This window comes from Heterodontus francisci, chromosome 15 (assembly GCF_036365525.1).
Source record: "Heterodontus francisci isolate sHetFra1 chromosome 15, sHetFra1.hap1, whole genome shotgun sequence".
NCBI lineage: Eukaryota > Metazoa > Chordata > Chondrichthyes > Heterodontiformes > Heterodontidae > Heterodontus > Heterodontus francisci.
Window position 1 is genome coordinate 59,485,979 of NC_090385.1, and position 24,019 is coordinate 59,509,997.

The following is a 24,019-nucleotide window of genomic DNA, read 5'->3' on the forward strand; positions in this document are numbered from 1 at the left end:
AATGTCTTCTCTTGGTAATATTGTTCCTGTCATTGAAAACTTACATTTGATCCAATATATAGTGGTAACACTCTGATATCAACTCTTCCCCTGGTTTTCCTACTCTCACTGTATCCACTACCCCAGCGGCTGATGTGCAAGACTTCACCCCAGACCTCAATCCTGCCTGCACCCTAAGCCTAGATTTACTACACATACTAAGCACAGAGGCCACCTTACCCTAAACCTCAGCCCCAGCTTGCGCCCACTCTCCAAATCTATCATGCCCAGATCCAGTCTGGAACCTAGCCTGAGTATAAGTCCCAGTCTGCATACCCACATATACACCAACCACATCCCAAAGTCAGACCTTAACTCAGCTTGAACTGCAGCTGCTCCACAATGCTGTGCCACAATGCCCAATCACTCCCAGTTCTGTCTATGGTCTCCTGTTGGAATATCAACTAGGTTTCTAGCTAAAATAAAATCTGTGCTTACACCTAGTTATATAAATACAGATGATATATATACATTTAGAAACTTGTGTTAGTATATAACAGATTATATCAGTGTATATATCTCACATACACACGGATGTGCAGGGACACACATATGCCAGATACAAACTCTTCACCAATCAGAAAATGACTTCAACTTCAGAATTCACTGAAAACATATCTTAACCACATGCACTCCCCTTTCCATAGAAAATGACTTCAACAAGTCACTGATATCATCAAGTCAAGTCTGCAGATGCTATTGCACTTACAGATGGTTTTTCAGGTACAGAAATAGGCATCCCTCATACCTTCCTTCTTCTTTTCATGCACAATTGTCACAGACTTGCTCATAGACAGAAGATTTCCAGGTTTATTTCCAGCTTTCTTGGCAGTGTTTCTTAAGTTATTCTGAATAAGGTTCTGGAATTTAATGTGATACATTGATATCAATTATTTGTCATATTATGGGCCCAACTTCTTAGTATTTTCCTGCACGACTGGTTTAAGTACAGGTGCAACAGATCGAAGAAATTCGGTGTAAACAACGAGTGCCTGTTTTTACACTATGCCTGATCTTTTGTGTTGATTGAACAAAACTGTCACAAAAATTGGTCATGACCATCATCCCACCCTCATGCAAAAGCCTGGAGAACATGGGTTTTCTGTATTTACATCAGTTCAGAAGGAATTGTAAATTTACACCTAAAATTTTAGGTACAGCAGGACCCAAGTCAAATTTCTGGTGATTTATGGCTTTTTTAATATTACTTTTTTAAAATATTTCATTTTATTTCTCCTCACTGTGACCAACACTGTATTTTCTGCAATTTTGACTGCATTTTTATGTCGTCTAAATGAGTTACATTAAAACTGAGAGGCTTTCACATTTGCGTTTTCATAAACATGCTGTGCATAAATGACAGTTTGATGGCAAAATTGTCAGATACTGAATGCACCAGAACAATATTGAGGGCTGGCTCGAAGGCTTCTTAATGTGTACATACAAATTAATATTCCATTATACAGATGGGCAATGCCTCTTGCTCTAATTTGTAGGAAACACCTGGTCACATCTCACATTGATTGTACCCACGAGGTATTAGGTTTTATTGTAGGTCAGGCTGCTATTGCATGCCAAACTGAATCATGCCTAGCAAGAGCTAAAGCTTGAATTATTCTAAAGCTATGTAAAAGTAGCAGCATAACTCTGGAGTCTGATCAACAATGTAATATAATTTTACATTAAAGCAGGCAGCGTGAAACCTCTGGCTCATGAAGGTTTCAAATTAGTAAGGTAGATAAGTCCCCAGGGCCTGATGGGATCTACCTCAGAATACTGAGGGAGGCAAGGGAAGAAATTGCTGGGGCTTTGACAGAAATCTTTGCATCCTCATTGGCTGCATCTGAGGTCCGTGAGGACTGGAGAATAGCCAATGTTGTTCCTTTGTTTAAGAAGGGTAGCAAGGATAATCCAGGAAATTATAGGCCGGTGAGCCTTACGTCAGTGGTAGGGAAATTATTAGAGAGGATTCTTCGGGACAGGATTTACTCCCATTTGGAAACAAATGGACTTATTAGCAAGAGGCAGCATGGTTTTGTGAAGGGGAGGTCGTGCCTCAAGAATTTGATTGAGTTTTTTGAGGAAGTGACGAAGATGATTGATGAAGGAAGGGCAGTGCATGTTATCTATATGGACTTTAGTAAAGCCTTTGACAAGGTCCCTCATGGCAGACTGAGACAAAAGGTGAAGTCACATGGGATCAGAGGGGAGCTGGCAAGATGGACACAGAACTGGCTCGGTCATAGAAGACAGAGGGTAGCAGGGGAAGGGTGCTTTTCTGAATGGAGGGATGTGACTAGTGGTGTTCCACAGGGATCAGTGCTGGGACTTTTGCTGTTTGTAGTATATATAAATGATTTGGAGGAAAATGTAGCTGGTCTGATTAGTAAGTTTGCGGACGACACAAAGGTTGGTGGAGTTGCGGTCAGTGATGAGGATTGTCAGAGGATACAGCAGGATATAGATCGGTTGGAGACTTGGCAGATGGAGTTTAATCCAGACAAATGTGAGGTAATGCATTTTGGAAGGTCTAATGCAAGTGGGAAGTATACAGTAAATGGCAGAACCCTTAGGAGTATTGACAGGCAGAGAGATCTGGGCGTACAGGTCCACAGGTCACAAAGTGGCAACGCAGGTGGATAAGGTAGTCAAGAAGGCATACGGCATGCTTGCCTTCATCGGTCGGGGCATAGAGTATAAGAATTGGCAAGTCATGCTGCAGCTGTACAGAACTTTAGTTAGGCCACACTTAGAATATTGCGTGTAATTCTGGTCGCCACACTACCAGAAGGACGTGGGAGGCTTTGGAGAGGGTACAGAAGAGGTTTACCAGGATGTTGCCTGGTCTGGAGGGCATTAGCTATGAGGAGAGGTTGGATAAACTCTGATTGTTTTCACTGGAACGACGGAGGTGGAGGGGTGACATGATAGAGGTTTACAAAGTTATAAGCGGCATGGACAGAGTGGATAGTCAGAAGCTTTTTCCCAGGGTGGAAGAGTCAGTTACTAGGGGACATAGGTTTAAGGTGCGAGGGACAAAGTTTAGAGGGGATGTGCAAGGCAAGTTCTTTACACAGAGGGTGGTGAGTGTCTGGAACTTGTTGCCGGGGGAGGTGGTGGAAGCAGGTACCATAGAGACGTTTAAGAGGCATCTTGACAAATACATGAATAGGATGAGAATAGAGGGATACGGACCCCGGAAGTGCAGAAGGTTTTAGTTTAGGCAGGCATCAAGATCGGCGCAGGCTTGGAGGGCCGAATGGCCTGTTCCTGTGCTGTACTGTTCTTTGTTCCCAGTTTGTATAAAGCATTTATCTCCAGGCTTTTGAAGTTTGTGTATTCAACAAGGCTTTGGATCAACACCTACTATTGCAGCTCAACAATAAAAGTAAACTGAAAATGTTGGAGGGTTTTCTGTATTTGTTCTTAACCTGAACACTAAGAAATCTGAGTAGTAGTATAACTCCAATCTATGCAGCTACTGTTCATTCAAATACAAACCAGTCTTGGACTGTTTCAGTATAACTGTAGCCATTAATGCAAAAATAAGTGTTTTTCATTTTTATCACATTGAAGACAAGAGCAAAAATCAATATCACTTACTTCATGCATTGGTTGGCAAGGCATTCAGGATAAGCCATTCAATTATCAGGCAACATATCCTTTGCTGCTTAATTACCAGAATCTATATGTATACTGAATTGGGTGTTAATATTTGACTACCAAATCTACCAAATTGCCCATTGCATCAAAATTTTAATGGAAGTGCAGACAGACAGCTGGGAATTTTTATTTATTTATTTTTATTTTTTTTAAGAGATATAGCAATGAAACAGGCCCTTCGGCCCACCGAGTCTGTGCCGACCATCAACCACCCATTTATACTAATCCTATACTAATTCCATATTCCTACCACATCCCCACCAGTCCCTATATTTCCCTACCACCTATCTATCCTAGGGGTAATTTATAATGGCCAATTTACCTATCAACCTGCAAGTCTTTGGCATGTGGGAGGAAACCGGAGCACCCGGAGGAAACCCACGCAGACACAGGGAGAACTTGCAAACTTCACACAGGCAGTACCCGGAATATCTAACATCATGGGCTAGATTATCTCTCCAGGGCAGAAAACAGAAGTCAGAACTGTTTACGGGTCCCAAACCCAACCCTGTGGAGAACGTGCAATTTTCGTAGGGGTGCCCCCTTAATTGACGTGGTTCTCCGCCAAATAAAGGGCGGTGGGCAGGGTCTTGAAACTTGAGGACCAAACAGAGGTCTTCCAGCATGAGAGGAGCAGCAGGTTATAATGGAAGGTAAGTAACAGAGAAGATGCTTCAACATGGAGGCACCCTCTCTCCAACTTTTTTACATCTTCAACTAAATTCAGCAGTCAGGCCACTGTGGCGGGGGTATGCAGTGTTGGGGAGGGGAATCCCTCCACCGGGTGGCCTAGGGCTGGTCTTGCACCCAGGTAGTCAGGGAGGGCCTCTAGAGCTGCCTGGAGCACTGGGCTCTCTGACCTGCGGCTGGGTGACCACCTCAGGCACCTAAGCTTGCTCCCGCCGGTGCAGGGAACTGGACGCTGACTGGAAAATTCCAGTCAGCCTCCTTTAGATTTAATTAGGCTCGGAGGCAGGATGGAGCCGGGGAACCGGCACACCAGCCAGTGGGGCTAATTTCCAGCCCTGCCTGCCTTTGAACCCGGCCCTGGCAGGTGCCAAAAATCCAGCCCCTTGTTCTGGTATAAAATACTTAACTAAATCATGTCAACATGTAGAATAGTTAATTATTGAAAATAAATTAGGATGACCCAAATGGCTCAGCCTGGTGTATCCTTTGTGGATCTGACTCACATAGACGAGAAAGATCCCTGTTTCAATCTCTGATCTGTGCAAAATTAACTGATCTGTGCAAGATAAGGATGTCTCAGGGGTAAGAAGGGGAAAATAATTCAGGGCTCCCATTTCTGATCACTAACCAATGGCCTTCTTGGATGTGCACATGTATGCCAGATAAAGATAGGCATCCCAGCTATAATCGGATAGCCACTTAGGTGAAGTACTAGACAGCAATTGGCACCTGTGAAATCAAACCCTAGCAAGGAGTCAACACCTTCAGAAGCAGGGAGAATAGAAAATTCAGAGGGAAGAATTTTAAAAAATTACCAGAATAATTTACCAATTTCTAGAGCATCTTTATGATAAATGTTTTTGAATAGCAAAGTGTAGACTACAGATGAAGAGATCCACTCCACTTTTGTTTTTCCGGGAAGATGTCATGTATAAGTTTACAATGTTAAATTAGTGTGCTCCCACTTTCAGCATGTTACACTTACAGCTTGCTGCATACTATTAAATAAGGCAGCATAGTCTTCATTAAGAGTCATCAGTTCCTCGTGTGTCCCTTGTTCTGCAATACATCCATCCCTCATGAATAGCACTTCATCACAGTCTACAAGATACTATAAAAGATAAGCAAACACATAAGAATTGGAAAAAATCTATATTTTACACTTTTAATTCCCATTTGTACTTCTTTATTAATAATCAAATTTAATTATTCCTGAATTTGGATCAAAGGATTGAGTGAAACCAATAGCAAACAAGGACATGCTTTTTCAGGCCAAAAGGGCAAAATGTGTAATATCAAAATAACTTACAGTTAAATCAGAGTTAATCAGAAAAACTTTGAAAAGAACAATTAATTTTCTTAAACTAAATAACTGTAACCATATTCACAAATTATAACACTAAAAGGAGCTGACATGCACCATTAACTGTTCCTTCACATAGAACTTCATTTCGCTGTCTATCTGGCACATGGCTCAAGGTGTGCTCTATACTAATAGTGTCCTCTATGGAAAACATGATGAAACACTCCCTCTGCCAAACAGGAAAGTGTCTGTTGTATTGTAGAACCTGCAATATGCTGATGTTAATGTTTCTTGGTTTTAGGAATTTAACCTCAATTTTGGAATTTATCTTTTAGAGATTATTTATCAATTTTAATTGAGTTCCAGACCAAAGGCAGTTGCTTACTAGTTAAACACAGTGGGGTAGGAATTTGGAAGGGGTTCCCCCTGATCATCTGGCCTAACTTTGGTGGACGATCAATGGAAGCCCAGGAGAAACAGCATAAACTGTCAGTATCTTTTCAGCCAAGCAGCAGTATGATACAAAGCTATTTTTCCCTTAAAGACTCACAGGTTAAATTAAAGGCAATAGTACCAAAAATATAAAAACACCGACAAAGCCAACAGCACTTGGTCACATTTAAAATATGGTAAAATAAGATCAAACTTCGACATGGCTTTTTTCCCAATTTATATTACAGAGACAAGAGGCAAGAAATGGAAGGATCAGCAACAGCAGAAAGATCAACAGAAGAACCCCCAGGAATGTGCTTATGTGAGGCTTGTGTGAGACAATGTCAGTCAGATATTATCCTGAATAGTCATCAAAGCATCCATCTACCATGAACTTGTGCTCCCTTCATTATTGGCATTGTCATCCTCAAGTACAAGGGTTACACCAGTACTATATTACAAAACAGCTTCTACCTAAAGGGTGAATTTCAGATCATCAGTGGCAACTGCGAAACAGTTCAATGCTGCCAGAAACACAAGCACTGTCTCATTTATAGCACTGCCAGTGGAATCAGAGCTGTAGTTAGGGGAAGCACAGTAACTTAAGGGGCATTAGTAATTAAAGAAAACTTACAGATATCGAGGATACACACTGACAAGATTGTTTGCCATTCAGATTTCTTTTGAAATGCTAATTTTGGTTTGTGTTATAAGATGGTTTTAATTACAATACATTTTACAAGCATACAATATAACTGTTCTACATCAAATTGAAAATTGCTGGCTTGTATTGGCAGAATGTATATGTACTTTCTTCTCATAAATTAAAGCCTGGTTCAGGTATAAAACTAAAACCGGGCCCGACCTGACCACAGTCAACCCAAACCGGGCCCAAGTACTTCAATTTTTTTTCATGCCCAACCCGGAAACTGACCCAAAAATATCAAACATTATTAGTACAGAAAAAAACTGCCTCAAAACGTAGATTAAAAAGAAAACAATACAAAACAAAACTCGACCACAGCCGACCCGACCCGACCTGACCCAAGCCGGGCCCGAATGCTGGACACCGAATATAGACCCGAATCCGACACACGTAGTCGGGTTTGGTCAGGTTCTGGTCGGGTAGCTAGGCTTTATACTAAATCCCCTTTTCCCACAATATGTACCTTCAGGTCTAATTAAAAAGAGTATTGTTGGATGTGTGCTCACCTGAAGCTGATGGGTTACAAAGAGAACAGTTTTCCCTTTCATTCCTGACTTAATAGCATTGGTAAACATGTGAGCTCCAACATGCGCATCTACTGCACTCAGCGGGTCATCGAGCAAGAAGGTATTTCGATCGCTGTACAGAGCACGTGCAAGACTAATCCGCTGGCGCTGTCCTCCACTGAGGTTGGCACCACGTTCTCCAACCTGTGATGAACATTTGTAAAGCGAATGATATCTGAGAGTGTTTTTTTAAAGCTATAACTACTGAGAGAATTTTGAGCTTTTAACAATGTTGAATTGTGCTTTTTCTTAACATATTCAGTGAATTTCACTTGGCTCAAACATAATACTCAACACAATGACATGATTAATATGGACATGCAGCAACTTAGGCTACAAGTAATGTAAAAAATAAAATCACAATTACCAGTTATAAATCTAACATTTAAAGTTGATGGTTTTACATCATGTCAAATTTCCGGTTTCTTTGAACTCCCATAGTGTAATTATGTCATAACCCTCAAGATAAAACAAAAAAGAAACTTGCACACATTTTCACAAAAGGACTATATTAGTTTTCATCAATAATTTGTCAGTTTAATTGTCAGTAGTGATGTGTTAAAAATGTACCCGCAGGGGTGCTACAACTGACCCAGAACTGCAATTAAAAGCAGTGATGTGCAAAATTGACTCCATTATCCCATTTCATGCTTTTGGGGACGAGTGAGTTAGTGTCAAATTTTAGGTCTCTTGTTATTTAAAATGAATGAATGACTTGCATTTATATAGCGCCTTTCAAGACCTTTGGCCATTCGAAAGCGCTTTACAGCCATTAATTTACATTAATTTAAATCTTCTTGCACAATTCTATTAATCTTTCATATCAAAATATACAGCATATAGACATCATCAATGTATGTATACCTACAAATCCTGATGCAGTAATGTCTAAACGAACAGCAAATAAACTTGCACACAGTAATGGTTCAATGTAGAATAAATTCTACCCCATGCTCCCTGTGGGGAACGAAACTTAAATGAAGTTTAGGTCAAAGAGTCACTGCTACAGTGCTGTAAGCTCTATCTCTGACCTGTGCTCCCTTTAGTGTGATTCTGCAGCGGGAACATAGGAACTGTGAATTTACACGTGTGTCAAATCACTGGTGTACAAAATACTTTTTACCTCAGTCATGTCTCTGCAAGGTAGATTTTCTATGTCAGGATACAAACAACAAGCCTCCAACACATTATTATACCTAAGAAATGTAAACAAAGACATATTTGTTTTCTTGCTGGTACGTGCAGTAGTTAATGATAACATAAGTTTAACTGAGTCCAACTATTTTTATGCCCGTTTAGAATGCTAAAATCCAACATGGTCTTTGAGCACCATTTCCAACGTCCTACTTTTAAAAGGAGAATAGGAGTATTGAGAAGCTGACTACATGAAGTTTTCAATGTAATATGATTATATAGGTTTCTGTATAATTACATCAAATTGTTTTTGTTTCTCGGAATCATAAAAATTATAGAACGCTTATGGTACAGAAAGAGGCCACTTGGCCCATTGTGTCTGTGCCGGCTGAAAAAAAAAGAGCCACCCAGCCTAATCCCACTCTCCAGCATTTGGTCAGTAGCCCTGCAGGTTATGGCACTTCAGGTGCACATCCAGGCACCTTTTAAATGAGATGAGGTTTTCTGCCTCTACCACCCTTTCAGGCAGTGAGTTCTAGGCCCCCACTGCCCTCTGGATGAAAAAATATTTCCTCATCTCCCCTCTAATTCTTCTATCAATCACTTTAAAGCTATGCCCCCTAGTCACTGACCTCTGCCCAACAATGTATCATGTTACAAGTATCATAATTTATCCACATCATGCCATGAGGAGTGAAACCAGTGCCAAACACAGCAGGTTGAATCCATTAAGCAGTGCACCCATTGGGGGGGGCTGCACTTCATAGAATCATAGAAATTTACAATATGGAAGGAGGCCATTTGGCCCATTGTGTCAGTGCCGGCTGACAAGTAACCATCCAGCCTAATCCCACATTCCGGCTGTTGGTCTGTATGAGGGTTATGTTATGAGGGTTTCTGGCTCTACTACCCTTTCAGGCAGTGAGTTCCAGATCCCCACCACCCTCTGGGCGAAAAAGTTTCCCTTGAATCCCCTCTAAACCTCCCACCCTAAATCTATGCCCTTTGGTTATGGACCCCTCAACCAAGGGGAATTGGGCCTTCCTATCCACTCCATCTAGACCTCTCACAATTTTCTATACTTCAATTAGGTCTCCTCTCAGCCTCCTCTGTTCTAAAGAAAACAACACTGGCCTATCCAATCTTTCTGCATAATTAAAATTCTCCAGTCCAGGCAACATCCTCATAAATCTTTGTACCCTCCCTAGTGCAATCACATCTTTCCTATAGTGCGGTGATCAGAACTGCAAGTAGTGTTCCAGCTGTGGTCTAACTAGTGTTTTGTACAGTTCCAGCATAACCTTCCCGCTCTTATATTCTATGCCTCGGCTAATAAAGCTAAGTATCCCAGATGCCTTCTTTCCATCTTATCTACCTGTCCAGCCACCTTCAGGTCCATTGATATCTTCCTACAGTGCACAGCTTTCTTCTTCATTATTAAGTGCAAACATCTTAATTAGATATTCTACATCAGGGTTGTCCAACCTTTTCACATGGGGGGCCACATTACAATTTTTGTCTTACATGGGGGGGCCGGTGAGGCATTAGAATTTATCTTACTATTGATCAAAACAGCAACAAATGTACATTTTTGCGAAGCTTTAAATGAGAAGACTAATTTATGAACTTACTTTCTCTTCACTATGTTGGACAGTGATTTCGAGAGAAACCTGGCATTTCTTTTCCTTGCACAAGTAGTCATTGTTTGCCCGCGATGCAGAATATTATGGATCGATGTCATTCTGTCAGGAGTGATCTTGATCACTCCCTCTCTCTGCTCCCCGCCCTCTCTGTCTCCGTCCCCTCAATCTCTCTCTGTCTGTCCAACTTTCTCTCTCTCTCTATCCCCTTCTCTCTCTCTCTAGCTGTCCCTTTTTCTCTCTCTCCCTGTCTGTCCCCCTTTCTCTCTGCCTCTCTTTCTACCCCCCTTTCACTCTCTCTGGCTGTCCCCCTTTCTCTCTCTCAGTCTGTCCCCCTTTCACTCTCTCTGCCTGTCCCCCTTTCACTCTGACAGTTGCAGAGAGCAGGAATGCTCAGTAGATAGTTGATCCATTTTTTTTTTAAAATCGCAAGTCAGTTTCACAGCTGACAGGTGTTGATATCAGGAACAGCGGTTTCCCAACTTCAGGCAGACTCAGGGTTTTCCGGCAGCCTTTTGAAAAACCCCAAATCTGTCCAAAGATTGAGATTTTTTTTTTTTTAAAGTCTGTCTGCAAGAAGATGACAATAGTAAATTTCTCATCTCTAATCACGGACCCCTGGTGAAGATGAGGAATGGCCCAGTACAGTTTACATCTGTGGGCTGAATGGAACCTTTGGTGGCCGGATCCTGGCTGAGGGCCCTTTGTTGGACAAATCCGCTGTACATTCAAATTCAAATCATAGATATATACCAAAAAAGCAAGGGACCTAATACTGAACCCTGTGGAATCCCAGTGAAAACAAACTTCCAGTCACAAAAACACCCATCCATCATTAACCTTTGCTTTCTGCCTCTGAGCCAATTTTGGATCCAACTTGCCACTTTGCCTTGGTTCCCATGGGCTTTTACTTCTGTGACCAGTTTGCCATGTAGGACTATCAAAAGCCTTGCTAAAATCCATGGAAACAACATCAAATGCACTTCCCCCATCGACCCTCCTTGCTACGTCCTCAAAAAATTCAATCATGTTAGTCAGACACGACATTCCCTGAACAAATCTGTGCTGACTGTCTTTGATTAATCCGTGCCTTTATAAATGAAGATTTATCCTGTCCCTCAGAACTTTTTCCAATAATTTTCCCACCACTGAGGTTAGGCAATCTGGCCAGTAATTACTTGGTCCCTTTTCTCCCTTTTTAAACAATGGTACAATGTTAGCTGTCCTCCAGTCCTCTGGCACCATATCTGCAGCCAAAGATGAGTGGAAAATGATTGTCAGAGCCTCAGCTACTTCTTCTGTTGCTTCCCTTACAGCCGAGGATATATTTCATCCAGGCCTGGGGATCTATCCACTTTCAAAAATATTAAACCACAGAGTACTTGCTCTCTCACTATGCTAATTTCATGTAATATTTCACACTCGTCTTCCCTGATTGTCTGTATTGTCATTTTCTTTTGTGAAAACAGACACAAAGTATTCATTAAGAACTATAACAATGTTCTCCACCTCCACACACAAGTTACCCCTTATGGTCTCTAACAGGTCCTACTCTTTCTTTAGTTATCCTCTTGCTCTTCATATATTCATAAAAAATCTTCACATTTTCCTTGATTTTACTTGCCAATATTTTTTCATTCCCTCTCTTTGCTTTCCTAATTTTCTTTTTAATTTCACCCCTGCACTTTTGTGCTCTAGGTTTTCAATATTGAGCCCTCATATCTGTCATAAGCTTCACCTTTTCTCTTTATCCTCTCCTTTAAGCCCCTTGACATCCAGGGGTCTGGATTTTCTTTAAAGGAACATACTTGTTCTGAACCATCACCATCTCTTTCTTTAATGCCTTTCAGTGATCTGACACTTGTTACAACCAGGTGAAGAAGGGCTCTTACAAAGTCAAAGGGTGTCGGTGTCTTGATTACCACTATTGGTCATGCTTTCATTAGGGTTACTCTGTCGCCCCCTAGCTAACTCAAGCTGCCTTAGCTCCCTTTCCACCTGAACCTTCTGGAATGTTCTATCTCTCTCTCCGTCTTCCAATTCAAGTTTCCTTTGTTCCAATTGTATCTTAGCTAACATTACCCTGTCTGACTCTAATTCCAACCCTGCCTCTGACTCTTCAGGTTCGGGGAAAAATGGTTGGCCACTAGTCTTAGGAGTTCGGATTTCCTAGCTACTCAGCCATATTCCTCAACTCTGCCATAGATAGTGCCTTTAACCTATCCCAAGTTACTTCACCCTGGCTTGGGAAGGTACTGGCTTCAGTCACGGACATGTTAGTATTCTCGTAACACAAACCACAAGAAAACTTGTATTGAAGTATTTTCTCTTTTTGATTGGGACAAAATCAATCTCGCTAATTGAATCAGGGAGCACCCCCATTGTTCCAGCTAGATTGGGGTAATATACTTCTGTCTCTCAGCCAGTCTTTATCTTCTCAAGATGCAAATGTGGGTGGCCATTTTTTCACTGTTCAGTTCTTTTTTTAAAAAAGTTGTTTGTAAAGTCCAGTAAAAAGTTCTCAAGCAGTGTTTCATACGATGAAATTAATATTTTTCCATTTGGCATGTGTGATTTCCGTCACATACTGATTTACCTTCAAGTAGCTGTTTCCAGTCCACTTAAGCTAAATTATATCTCAGCTTAGAAAAATGAGCTGTTCCCCAATTGACAAGTTTTATTCTTGGTCTATCTTTATCCTTTTCTACACCTACACTAAATCTAACTGAATCATAATCACTTCCACGTGCTCCCCAACTGATACCCCTTCCACCTGGCCCAGCTTCTTTCCCTAAAACTAAGTCCAGAATTGCTCCCTCTCTTGTTGGGCTTGCTACGTACTGGCTAAAAAAGTTCTCCTGAATGCATTTTAAAAATTCTGCTCCATCTGTACCTTTCACACTAATTCTATCCCAGTTAATATTAGGGTAGTTGAAATCCCCCACAATTACAGTCCTTTGTTTTTTGCACTTCTCAGGGATTTGCCTACATATTTGTATCTCCCCCTGACAGTTTGGGAGTCTATAGTATACTCCCAATAGTGTGATTGCTCCTTTTTTGTTGTTCAGTTCAACCCATATGGCCTCATTTGATGATCTTTTTACCACAGCGTCCCTCCTCACAGCTATAATTTTTTTTGGATCAATATTGCAAACTCCCCCTCTATTTTTATCCCCCTCTCTATCTTGTATGAAAACCCTGTAAACAGGAATGTTGAGCTGTCATTCCTGCCTTCTTTCAGCCATGTCTGAGTGGGTGACAGGGCCCTCAACCGTGTCCGGCCCATTTCACGCACCTCTACCCTCACCCCTTCCCCTCCCTCCCAGAACCGCGACAGGGTTCCCCTTGTCCTCACTTTCCACCCCATCAGCCTCCACATCCAAAGGATCATCCTCCACCACATCCAGCGTGATGCCACTACCAAACGCATCTTCTCTTCCCTTCCCGTCAGCATTCCGAACGGATCATTCCCTCTGCAACACCCTCGTCCACTCCTCCATTGCCCCCACCACCTCGTCCCCTTCCCACGTCACCTTCCCCTGCAATAGCAGGAGGGGTAATACCTGCCCATTTACCCCCTCTCTCCTCACTATCCAAGGCCCCAAATAGTCCTTTCATGTGAAGCAGCAATTTACTTTTTTTTTATTCATTCATGGGATGTGGGCATCAGGATGGTGTGTGACTTGGAGGGGAACTTGCCGGTGGTGGTGTTCCCATGTATTTGCTGCCCTTGTCCTTCTAGTTGGTAGAGTTGGTACTTATACTTCTTTCAATTTAGTATACTGTATTCGCAGCTCACAATGTGGTCTCCTCTACACTGGGGAGACCAAACGCAGATTGGGTGACCACTTTGCAGAACACTTCCACTCAGTCCGTAAGCATGACCCCGAGCTTCCGGTTGCTGGTCATTTTAACACCCCCCACTGCTCTCATTCTCACATCTCTGTCCTAGGATTGCTGCAGTGTTCCAACGAACATCAACGCCAGCTTTTGATTGATGAGGGAAGGGCTGTAGATGTCATATACATGGACTTCAGTAAGGCGTTTGATAAGGTTCCCCATGGTAGGCTGATGGAGAAAGTGAAGGCGCATGGGGTCCAAGGTGTACTCGCTAGATGGATAAAGAACTGGCTGGGCAACAGGAGACAGAGAGTAGCAGTGGAAGGGAGTTTCTCAAAATGGAGATGTGTGACCAGTGGTGTTCCACAGGGATCCGTGCTGGGACCACTGTTGTTTGTGATATACATAAATGATTTGGAGGAAAGTATAGGTGGTCTGATTAGCAAATTTGCAGACGACACTAAGATTGGTGGAGTACCAGATAGTGAAGGGGACTGTAAGAAAATACAGCAGAATATAGATAGACTGGAGAGTTGGGCAGAGAAATGGCAGATGGAGTTCAATCAGGGCAAATCAGGTGATGCATTTTGGAAGATCCAATTCAAGAGTGAACTATACAGTAAATGGAAAAGTCCTGGGGAAAATTGATGTACAGAGAGATTTGGGTGTTCAGGTCCATTGTTCCCTGAAGGTGGCAACGCAGGTCAATAGAGTGGTCAAGAAGGCATACGGCATGCTTTCCTTCATCGGACGGGGTATTGAGTACAAGAGTTGGCAGGTCATGTTACAGTTGTATAGGACTTTGGTTCGGCCACATTTGGAATACTGCGTGCAGTTCTGGTCGCCACATTACCAAAAGGATGTAGATGCTTTGGAGAGGGTGCAGAGGAGGTTCACCAGGATGTTGCCTGGTATGGAGGGCGCTAGCTATGAAGAGAGGTTGAGTAGATTAGGATTATTTTCATTAGAAAGACGGAGGTTGAGGGGGGACCTGATTGAGGTGTACAAAATAATGACAGGTATAGACAGGTTGGATAGCAAGAAGCTCTTTCCCAGAGTGAGGGATTCAATTACTAGGGGTCACGAGTTCAAAGTGAGAGGGGAAAAGTTTAGGAAGGATATGCGTGGAAGGTTCTTTACACAGAGGGTGGTGGGTGCCTGGAACGCGTTGCCAGCGGAGGTGGTAGACGCGGGCACGATAGCGTCTTTTAAGATGTATCTAGACAGATACATGAATGGGCAGGAAGTAAAGAGATACAGACCCTTAGAAAATAGGCGACATGTTTAGATAGAGGATCTGGATCGGCGCAGGCTTGGAGGGCCGAAGGGCCTGTTCCTGTGCTGTAATTTTCTTTGTTCTTTGTTTTTGTTGAGGAACAGCATCTCATCTCGCCTTTGTTCCATGACCTTCTGGTCAGTTATTCTCTGTGACCCTCTGTCCTATCAACACCTTCCCTTTTGTTATCGCTTGCTCCACCCCCGCTTTACTTGCTTAAAATCTTTTACATTTCTAATAATCTGCCAGTTCTGATGAAGGGTCACTGACCTGAAACATTAACTGTGTTTCTCTCTCCACAGATGCTGCCAGACCTGCTGAGTCCAGCATTTCTTGTTTTTATTTCATACTTGCAACTTTTCTTATCTCACTTCTGAATCTACTCTCAGGTTCCCATCCCCCTGCCAACTTATTTTAAACCCACACAACAGCATGAGCAAAAACCCATGCAAGGATATTGGTCCCAGTCCTGTTGAGCTGCAACTCATCCGGCTTGTACAGGTCCCACCTCCCCCAGAATGGTCCCAATGCCTCAGGAATCTAATGCACTCCCTCCTGCACCATCTCTCCAGCCAGGTATTTATAAGCTCTCTCTTCCTATTTTGGTACTCACTGGAATGTGGCACCAGGAGTAATCTGGAGATCTCTTTTTTACACATTCATGGGATGTGGGTGTCGCTGGCTAGGCCAGCATTTACTGTCCATCCCTAATTGCCCTAGAGAAGGTGGTAGTGAGCTGCCTTCTTGAACCGCTGCAGTCCTTGGGGTGTAGGTACACCCACAGTGCTGTTAGGAAGGGAGTTCCAGGATTTTGACCCACTAACAGTGAAGGAACGGCAATATAGTTCCAAGTCAGGATGGTGTGTGGCTTGGAGGGAGCTTGCAGGTGGTGGTGTTCCCATGGATCTGCTGTCCTTGTCCTTCTAGGTAGTAGAGGTCGCGGGTTTGGAAAGTGCTGTCAAAGGAGCCTTGGTGAATTGCTGCAGTACATCTGGTAGATGGTACACACTGCTACCATTGTGTGTCAGTGGTGAAGGGAGTGAACGTTGAAGGTGGTGGAAGGGATGCCAATCAAGCAAACTGCTTTGTCCTGGATGGTGTTGAGCTTCTTCAGTGTTGTTGGAGCTGCACCCATCCAGGCAAGTGGAGACTATTCCATCACACTCCTGACTTGTGCCTTATAGATGGTGGACAGGCTTTGGGGAGTCAGGAGGTGAGTTACTCGCCTCAGAACTCCCAGCCCGACATGCTCTTGTAGCCACAGTATTTATGTGGCTGGTCCAGTTCAGTTTCTGGTCAATGGTAACCCCCCAGGATGTTGATAGTCAGAAATTCAGCAATGGTAATGCCATTGAATATCAAGGGGAGATGGTTAGATTCCCTCTTATTTGAGATGGTCATTGCCTGGCACTTGCGTGGCGCAAAAGTTAATTGCCACTTATTAGCCCAAGCTTGGATGTTGTCCAGGTCTTGCTGCATCTGGACAAAGGCTGCTTCATTATCTGAGGACTCACGAATGATGCTGAACATTGTGCAATCATCAGCAAACATCCCCACTTCTGACCTTATGATGGAGGGAAGATCATTGATGAAGCAGCTGAAGATGGTTGGGCCTAGAATACTACCCTGAGGAACTCTTGCAGTGATGCCCTGGAGCCGAGATGATTTACCGCCAACAACCACAACTATCTTCCTTTGTGCTAGGTATGACTCCAAACAGGGGAGAGTTTTCCCTCTAGTTCCCAATGAATCCAGTTTTGCTCGGGTTCCTTGATGCCATACTCGGTCAAATGCTGCCTTGATACTAAAGGCAATCACTCTAACCTCACCTCTGGAGTTCAGCTCTTTTGTTCATGTTTGGACAAAGGCTGTGATGAGGTCAGGAGGTAAGTGACCTTGGCAGAAACCAAACTGAGTATCAGTAGGCAGGTAATTGCTGTGCAAGTGCCACTTGATAGCACTGTCGACGATGACTGAGAGTAGACTGATAGGGCTGTAATTGGCCGGATTGGATTTGTCCTGCTTTAGGTGTACAGGACATACCTGGGCAATTTTCGACATTGCCAGGTAGATGCCAGTGTTGTAGATGTACTGGAACAGCTGGCTAGAGGCACGGCTCGTTCTGGAGTAAAAGTGTTCAGTACTATTGCCGGAATGTTGTCAGGGCCTATAACCTTTGCAGTATCCAGTGCCTTTAGCCATTTCTTGATATCATGTGGAGTGTATCAGATTCGCTGAAGACTGACATCTGTGATGCTGGGGACCTCAAGAGGAGGATGAGATGGATCATCCATTTAGCACTTCTGGCTGAAGATGGATGCAAATGCTTCAGCCTTATCTTTTGCACTGATTGGCTGGGCTCCCCGATCATTGAGGATGGGGATATTTGTGGAGCCTCCTGCTCCTGTTAGTTGTTTAATTGTACAGCACCATTCACAACTGGATGTGGCCGGATTGCAGAGCTTAGATCTGATCCATTGGTTGTGAGATCGCTTAGCCCTGTCTAACACATGCTGCTTCTGCTGTTTGGCATGCAAATAGTCTTGTGTTGCAGCTTCATCAGACTGACACGTCATTTTTAGGTAAGATTGGTGCTGTTCCTGGCATGTCCTCCTGTACTTTTCATTGAGGTCCTGCTTTTCAATCTCTCTCCTAGCTCCCTAAACTCTGCCTTCAGGATCTTATGCCTCTTTCTGCCTATGTCATTGGTACTGAAATGGACCACGACCTCTGGCTTTTCAACCTTCCCCCTCAGAATGTCCTGCAACCGTTCAGTGATATCCTTGACCCTGGCAGCAGGGAGGCAATATACCATCCTGGAGTCGCATTCTTAAAAGGTCCGTGAAATGAAGAATGCCTAAAACACTGTAGCATTGAGTCTCCAACTTGCATTCACTTCAGCTGTGACTCCCCACCGTGAGCACACAATGAATTTATCCAAGTAAGCCTTAATAAATATAGTTCAAAACAAGAAGTTTTCCATCTGTAATAAATTTCATGATCAAGAGACTCCAGCTGCCAATTTCCTGACAGTTTCACTCAAGGAAGAAAGCAGCACGTTTATTTACAGTAAACAATCGGCCCAGCTTATGACTGCTGCATTCTTAACAACTACATTTGTGGGAATGCTAGATTAATAAAAGAATCATTGGGCTGAATTTTACCAGATCTCCAGGGACAGGCGAGGAGGTGGAGGTGGAAAATGTGGGGGGGCGTAAAATGGCAAGGGCAAGCCGTTGGGATGGAATGCCCATTGCCTTCTCGACGCCATGGAATTTTACCGGGGTGGAGAATTAAGTGGCCAATTAAGGGCCTCTTTCCACTACCGCTGGTATTGTGCAAGCGGCGGGGGAGGGGCAGGGGTGCGGGGTGGTGGTGTGGGGGGACCCTCTGCCACATAAAGGCTGGTAGCCTCCCTGTAGGTTTGGGGTGGATAGCCCTAGCAGCCACCTGATTTGGCATCCTGTGGCCCACTGACAGCCCCCCTGGCGCAAGGGCCACTCAGCTCCTGACCTCATTACAGCCTTGGTTCAAACATGGACAAAAGAGCTGAACTCCAGAAGAGAGGTGAGAGTGACTGCCCTTGACATCAAGGCAGCATTTGACCGAGTATGGCATCAAGGAGCCCACGCAAAACTGAGATCAATGGGAATCAGGGGGGAAACCCTCAGGTGGTTGGAGTCATACCTTGCGCAAAGGAAGATGGTTGTGGTTGTTGGAGGTCAATCATCTGAGCTCCAGGACATCACTGCAGGAGTTCCTCAGGGAGTGTCCTAGGCCCAACCATCTTCATCTGCTTCATCAATGACCTTCCTTCAATTATAAGGTCAGAAGTGAGGATGTTTGCTGATGATTGCACAATGTTCAGCACGATTCATGACTCCTCAGATACTGAAGCAGTCCATGTAGAAATGCAGCAAGACTTGGACAATATCCAGGCTTGGGCTGATAAGTGGCAAGTAACATTCGCGCCACACAAGTGCCAGGCAATGACCATCTCCAACAAGAGAGAATCTAACCATCTTCCCTTGACATTCAATGGCATTACCATCGCTGAATCCCCCACTATCAACATCCTAGGGGCTATTATTGACCAGAAACTCAACTGGAGTAGCCAAATAAATACTGTGGCTACAAGAGCAGGTCAGAGGCTAGGAATCCTGCAGCGAGTAACTCACCTCCTGACTTCCAAAGCGTATCCACCATCTACAAGGCACAAGTCAGGAGTGTGATGGAATACTCTCCACTTGCCTGGACGGGTGCAGCTCCAACAACACTCAAGAAGCTCGACACCATCCAGAACAAAGCAGCCCGCTTGATTGGCACCCCATCTACAAACATTCACTTCCTCCACCACCGACGCACAGTGGCAGCAGTGTGTATCATCTACAAGATGCACTGCAGCAACGCACCAAGGCTCCTTAGACAGCACCTTCCAAACACATGACCTCTACTACCTAGAAGGACAAGGGCAGCAGACGCATGGGAACATCACCACCTGCAAGTTCCCCTCCAAGTCACACACCATCCTGACTTGGAACAATATCGCCTTTCCTTCACTGTCACTGGGTCAAAATCCTGGAACTCCCTTCCTAACAGCACTATGGGTGTACCTACCCCACATGGACTGCAGCGGTTCAAGAAGGCAGCTCACCACTACCTTCTCAAGGGCAATTAGGGATGGGCAATAAATGCTGGCCTGGCCAGCAACGTCCACATCCCATGAATGAATGAAAAAAAAAAGGGCCACTCACTCAGAAAGACCTCTCCCACCTTCACAACTGACCGCCCGCCCGCCCCTGACTGGCCCCAGTGAGCCCCACAAACTTACCTTCATTCCAGTGTCTCCTCTATGCTGGCTGGTCCGGGCCTGCTGCAGTCTCAGCAGTGACCATCGCTCCTGGTGGTGCTGCTGAGACTGAAGAGCTGCCAGACCTCTGATTGGCTGGTAGCTCTTGGAGGCGGGCTTATGTCTGGTTAAGGGATGGGAGCCCCAGCGCCAGGCAGTTAATTGCCTGAGTGCCGAAAAATGTGGCCGGTGAGGGGGGGGGGGGTCCCCTGAACGGCCGAGGCAAGGTTGCCCCCAGCTTTCTGGCATGGCGATGGGACCCCTGCCATGGGCACAAAATTCAGCCATTGTATTTCCTGCGTCTTCAGGTTGTGGCATTGACACAGTTAAGTGTATATGAATTATGTTTAATTGTATGCAGGTGGTGGGCATTAACTGGGGAGTCACATGCACTTAAGAACAGACTGAAACTGTGGTGGCTAGGTTATGAGGTGCATGTTTGTAATGTTTATCTCTGTAAACAAAAGCTTATAAAACTGTGTAAAAATTGACTCCAGTTCTATCCTTCATCACCTGGCTTTCTGGAGTAATACATAGTAGCAGAGGATGGTTGCCTAAAGGTGAAGATTGGAAACTAAGAACAAATTTCAGACAGAAAATTTAAATCTTTGTGGCCATTGTTGAAAATGGCAGAAAGCAAGTGTAAATTGTCAGGGCATGGTTACACTCCAATGTTCTTGGAGTCTATACCATCTGACTGGTGTAAGAATGAAGTGGCTATGTAGACACAGGTTATGTCCCTATCAAAGAGAAAGCAAGGTATAGGCTTGACATTGTTGCTTCCGACAAGAAGTAAAATCAGGAGTATTATGCGAGATGGATGCCCGTAAGTTGGATAGTGATGAAGGTTTGGACCTTTTATTGGGGTTCTTAGAAGAATCTACAAGAAAGATGATCTGTTAAATGCCTATGAAGCATGGTCAGAATTTGATAGATTTTGGAAATCTGATAGTCATTCCATGCAAGAACATATCATGGATTTTAACAGATTGTATAAAATATTGATGAAATTCAATTTGGGTATTCCTGGATTGGTACTAGCACTTAAATTACTGGATTGTGCTACAATGTCTCATATGGACAGGCAACTGGTTCTAACTGGTGTTTGATTCTCAGTGAAGGACACCCTGTTGGATCAGATATCTGCTGCCTTAAAAAAAAATCCTGGGCAAACAATCATTTCCTTCAGCCTTCATGGAACAAATGAGACATTCGTGGAGCGTAACTCAGATGTGAAAACCTAACTGACTCTGAAGCAAAACAGAATAAGCTTCGCTCCATCAGGAAACCTCACTACTTACTTTACCATGACATCACATTGGACTGTGAAGAGGAATGTTGAACAAAATACTGTCTGTATTTTGAATGGGACATTCACCTGAAGAGGAAGACAGGACATCCCAAATAGAGGATGGCACCAACTACAATGTTGTACTCTGAAAGACTCAAGACCACAACCTTCCGAACCAAGGTTAAGACTGCTCCCAACTAATCCAAGCTAAGTAACAGCAATTGACAAGAATATAGGGCCCAAAATCTTCCTTCAGTGGGCTTCTCTTTCTGGAATAAAAGGACTCCATGGCAAAACTATTCCATTTGCTGATCTGTTCGGTTAAAAGAATTTAAAATAAGCATGACAAATGCACAAAATTCTGTGAAAGGGTCAGAGTCACGAAGGTAAATTGTCTTCCTTATATCAGTGCTCGATCAAAGACAAATCCCTCTGCTCCTATTGATCTGGCTGCAGTAAATGTGTAAGAGGAGCCCCGGTTGACTCACTTCATGATCTGGGTGACCTTACTGTGTAGCGAATTGTAGGCACAAAATTGGGGCCAAGAAATTAAGTTGAGTGGTCAGGAGCTGAGTAGGGTAGGGAGCAGGAAGTGGGTCTCATGGAAGAAATGAGCTTGGAAAGGACATGGATGGAGTGGGGGGGGTGGGGGGGGAAGCTGTAGAGTGACAAGGGATCAGGACAAGAGTGGATTGGAAACTGGGGGTTGAATAGAAGTAGAGAAAGGAGAGTTAGTGACAAAGGGAGCCTTAGAGATAAAGAAATCCATATGCTGTTCACACTGTGTTGGAGATGATGTGGGAAGTGGACAGTGGAGCTGAAAAGAAGCAAGGAAATCACATTTTGCAGAAAACCCTTAGCTCGCTATCTGAAAATGAATTGAAGTGGAAAAATCCATGTCTGTGGAATTTAGGCATCAAAGACCCTGCCAACATTCATAGTCAATGCTCACAAATATAGGATGGCTGCCTGGTTGAAATAGTGAACAGGCTCTGGCACCTGTGGGAACTGTATCCCGAAAAACATCAGTGAGGACACAATTAACACAAAAAATGGCGATCTCTTACCTTTCTTCCTCATAATTTTTGCCAAACAAGATATTATCGCGCAAAGATATGTTAAGAAGCCATGCCTGTTGGGCTACATAAGCAAAAGTGCCTCTCACTGCAACGGTCCCTTCAAGTAGTATTAGCTAAATTGGATAAAAGAAACACCGCAGTCAATCAAATGCAGTCATACAAGCAGGCGAACTCAAAGTTCATCTTTGCAATTTGTAAATTATTTAGCATGGACTTATTGGTGAACTTGCACTGACAATGAAAAGAACTTAATAAGAAATTTGAATAAATCTTTTAAAAATATAGGCACTTATAATCACTAGGTCACCCAATGAAAATAAGGATAAAAGGAACAATAAGGTGAAACAAAATACATATTAGTACATCATGTTTTCTTCAAAAAGTAAAAGAAATAAAACTATAACAACTCATGTCACCTAAAATATTACTGATGGTCAGTGAGTCCATGCACATTAATTTCCACTTAAATTTACTACTTATTCACTATCGGCGAAGGACACAAAGAGCGACAGCCCAAGTAACTTTCTTTAAAATGATCTTATCACCCAAGACATAATGCTCTGGCTGAAATTAAGGACCTATATCAGGCACTTTTACAACATTTTCATGTCACTTATTTTTCCACAAAAAGTTGTCTATACCTACAAACAGGGAGTAGCTTGCTTGTATTAAGAACCCAGCTGCTGTGTGATATTGGTAGAGCCCTGGTAGGAAAACAAAACAAGTCAATTTATCTAATGCAGATCAGTGCAGAGAAGGTTGTGTCAAACAAGATTCAAAATTAGACTCAATTCGTCCATTACGAGTATTAAAAAATCCAATTTTTTTTGTGTGCTTTAAAGTAGAGATGTAGCATTTTTTACATGCTCTGCTATGTCATGGCTTTTTGGTATTTTTATTGGAGGAAACTAGGCGGGTGGGGTGGGTCATTTGGGTTAAAATAAAGCAGGGCACTTACCCACTCCTTCCCTGCATCGATCAGGCTGATTGCAGTTTTGCATTGCAGGCAGCAAGGATTTCCTTGCCCCAAGCCGATGGAATCTTCGTTAAATATGCACATCAGGTTCTGGATGCCAGCAGGGCCCAATCTGCGAGTTAACCTAAGACCTGAATGGGGGAGCAGTGCTGGCTTCCCCACTTGGCCAAACCTGCCAAAAACAGGAGTCAGGATCAGACAAGGTCCAGCAAGGCAAGTTTAAAGAATTTTGTTTTTTTGAAGTTTCCATGTGTGCGCCAGGTGGAGCAGGAGTGCTCCTCTGGGCCCCATTAGGAAAACATGGGCCTCCTATACTCTGGAATCTTCCCTTTCCTTGACAGAGATTGTCCTCCTGGGACCATACCCTTGGCTCCCTGGCAGCATCCTCCTGCTGCGCAATTTTGACGGTGGGGCAGCCAACTTCCTGGCTGTTTTTGTTGTGAAGTCAGCAAGCAGCCTTTAAAATCAGCCAAGCCTCCCTGATACTATTCCCAGATGGGCCAGCTGCTCACTTTGCCACATTCTTGCCCAGGAG

At 43.6% G+C, this 24,019-nt stretch overlaps 1 protein-coding gene across 1 annotated transcript in view; it reads right to left on the reverse strand.

Annotated features, from left to right (window-relative positions):
• Nucleotides 1–24,019, reverse strand: part of LOC137377684 (ATP-binding cassette sub-family C member 5-like) — a 269,211-nt gene that overhangs the window by 81,330 nt on the left and 163,862 nt on the right. Inside the window, exons 13-17 of the mRNA XM_068047603.1 lie at nt 22,497–22,621; nt 8,523–8,595; nt 7,340–7,543; nt 5,378–5,503; nt 788–899 (exon numbers count right to left, since the gene is read on the reverse strand). Coding sequence (XP_067903704.1) covers nt 788–899; nt 5,378–5,503; nt 7,340–7,543; nt 8,523–8,595; nt 22,497–22,621 — 640 coding nt within the window. The remainder of the gene's footprint in view (nt 1–787; nt 900–5,377; nt 5,504–7,339; nt 7,544–8,522; nt 8,596–22,496; nt 22,622–24,019) is intronic.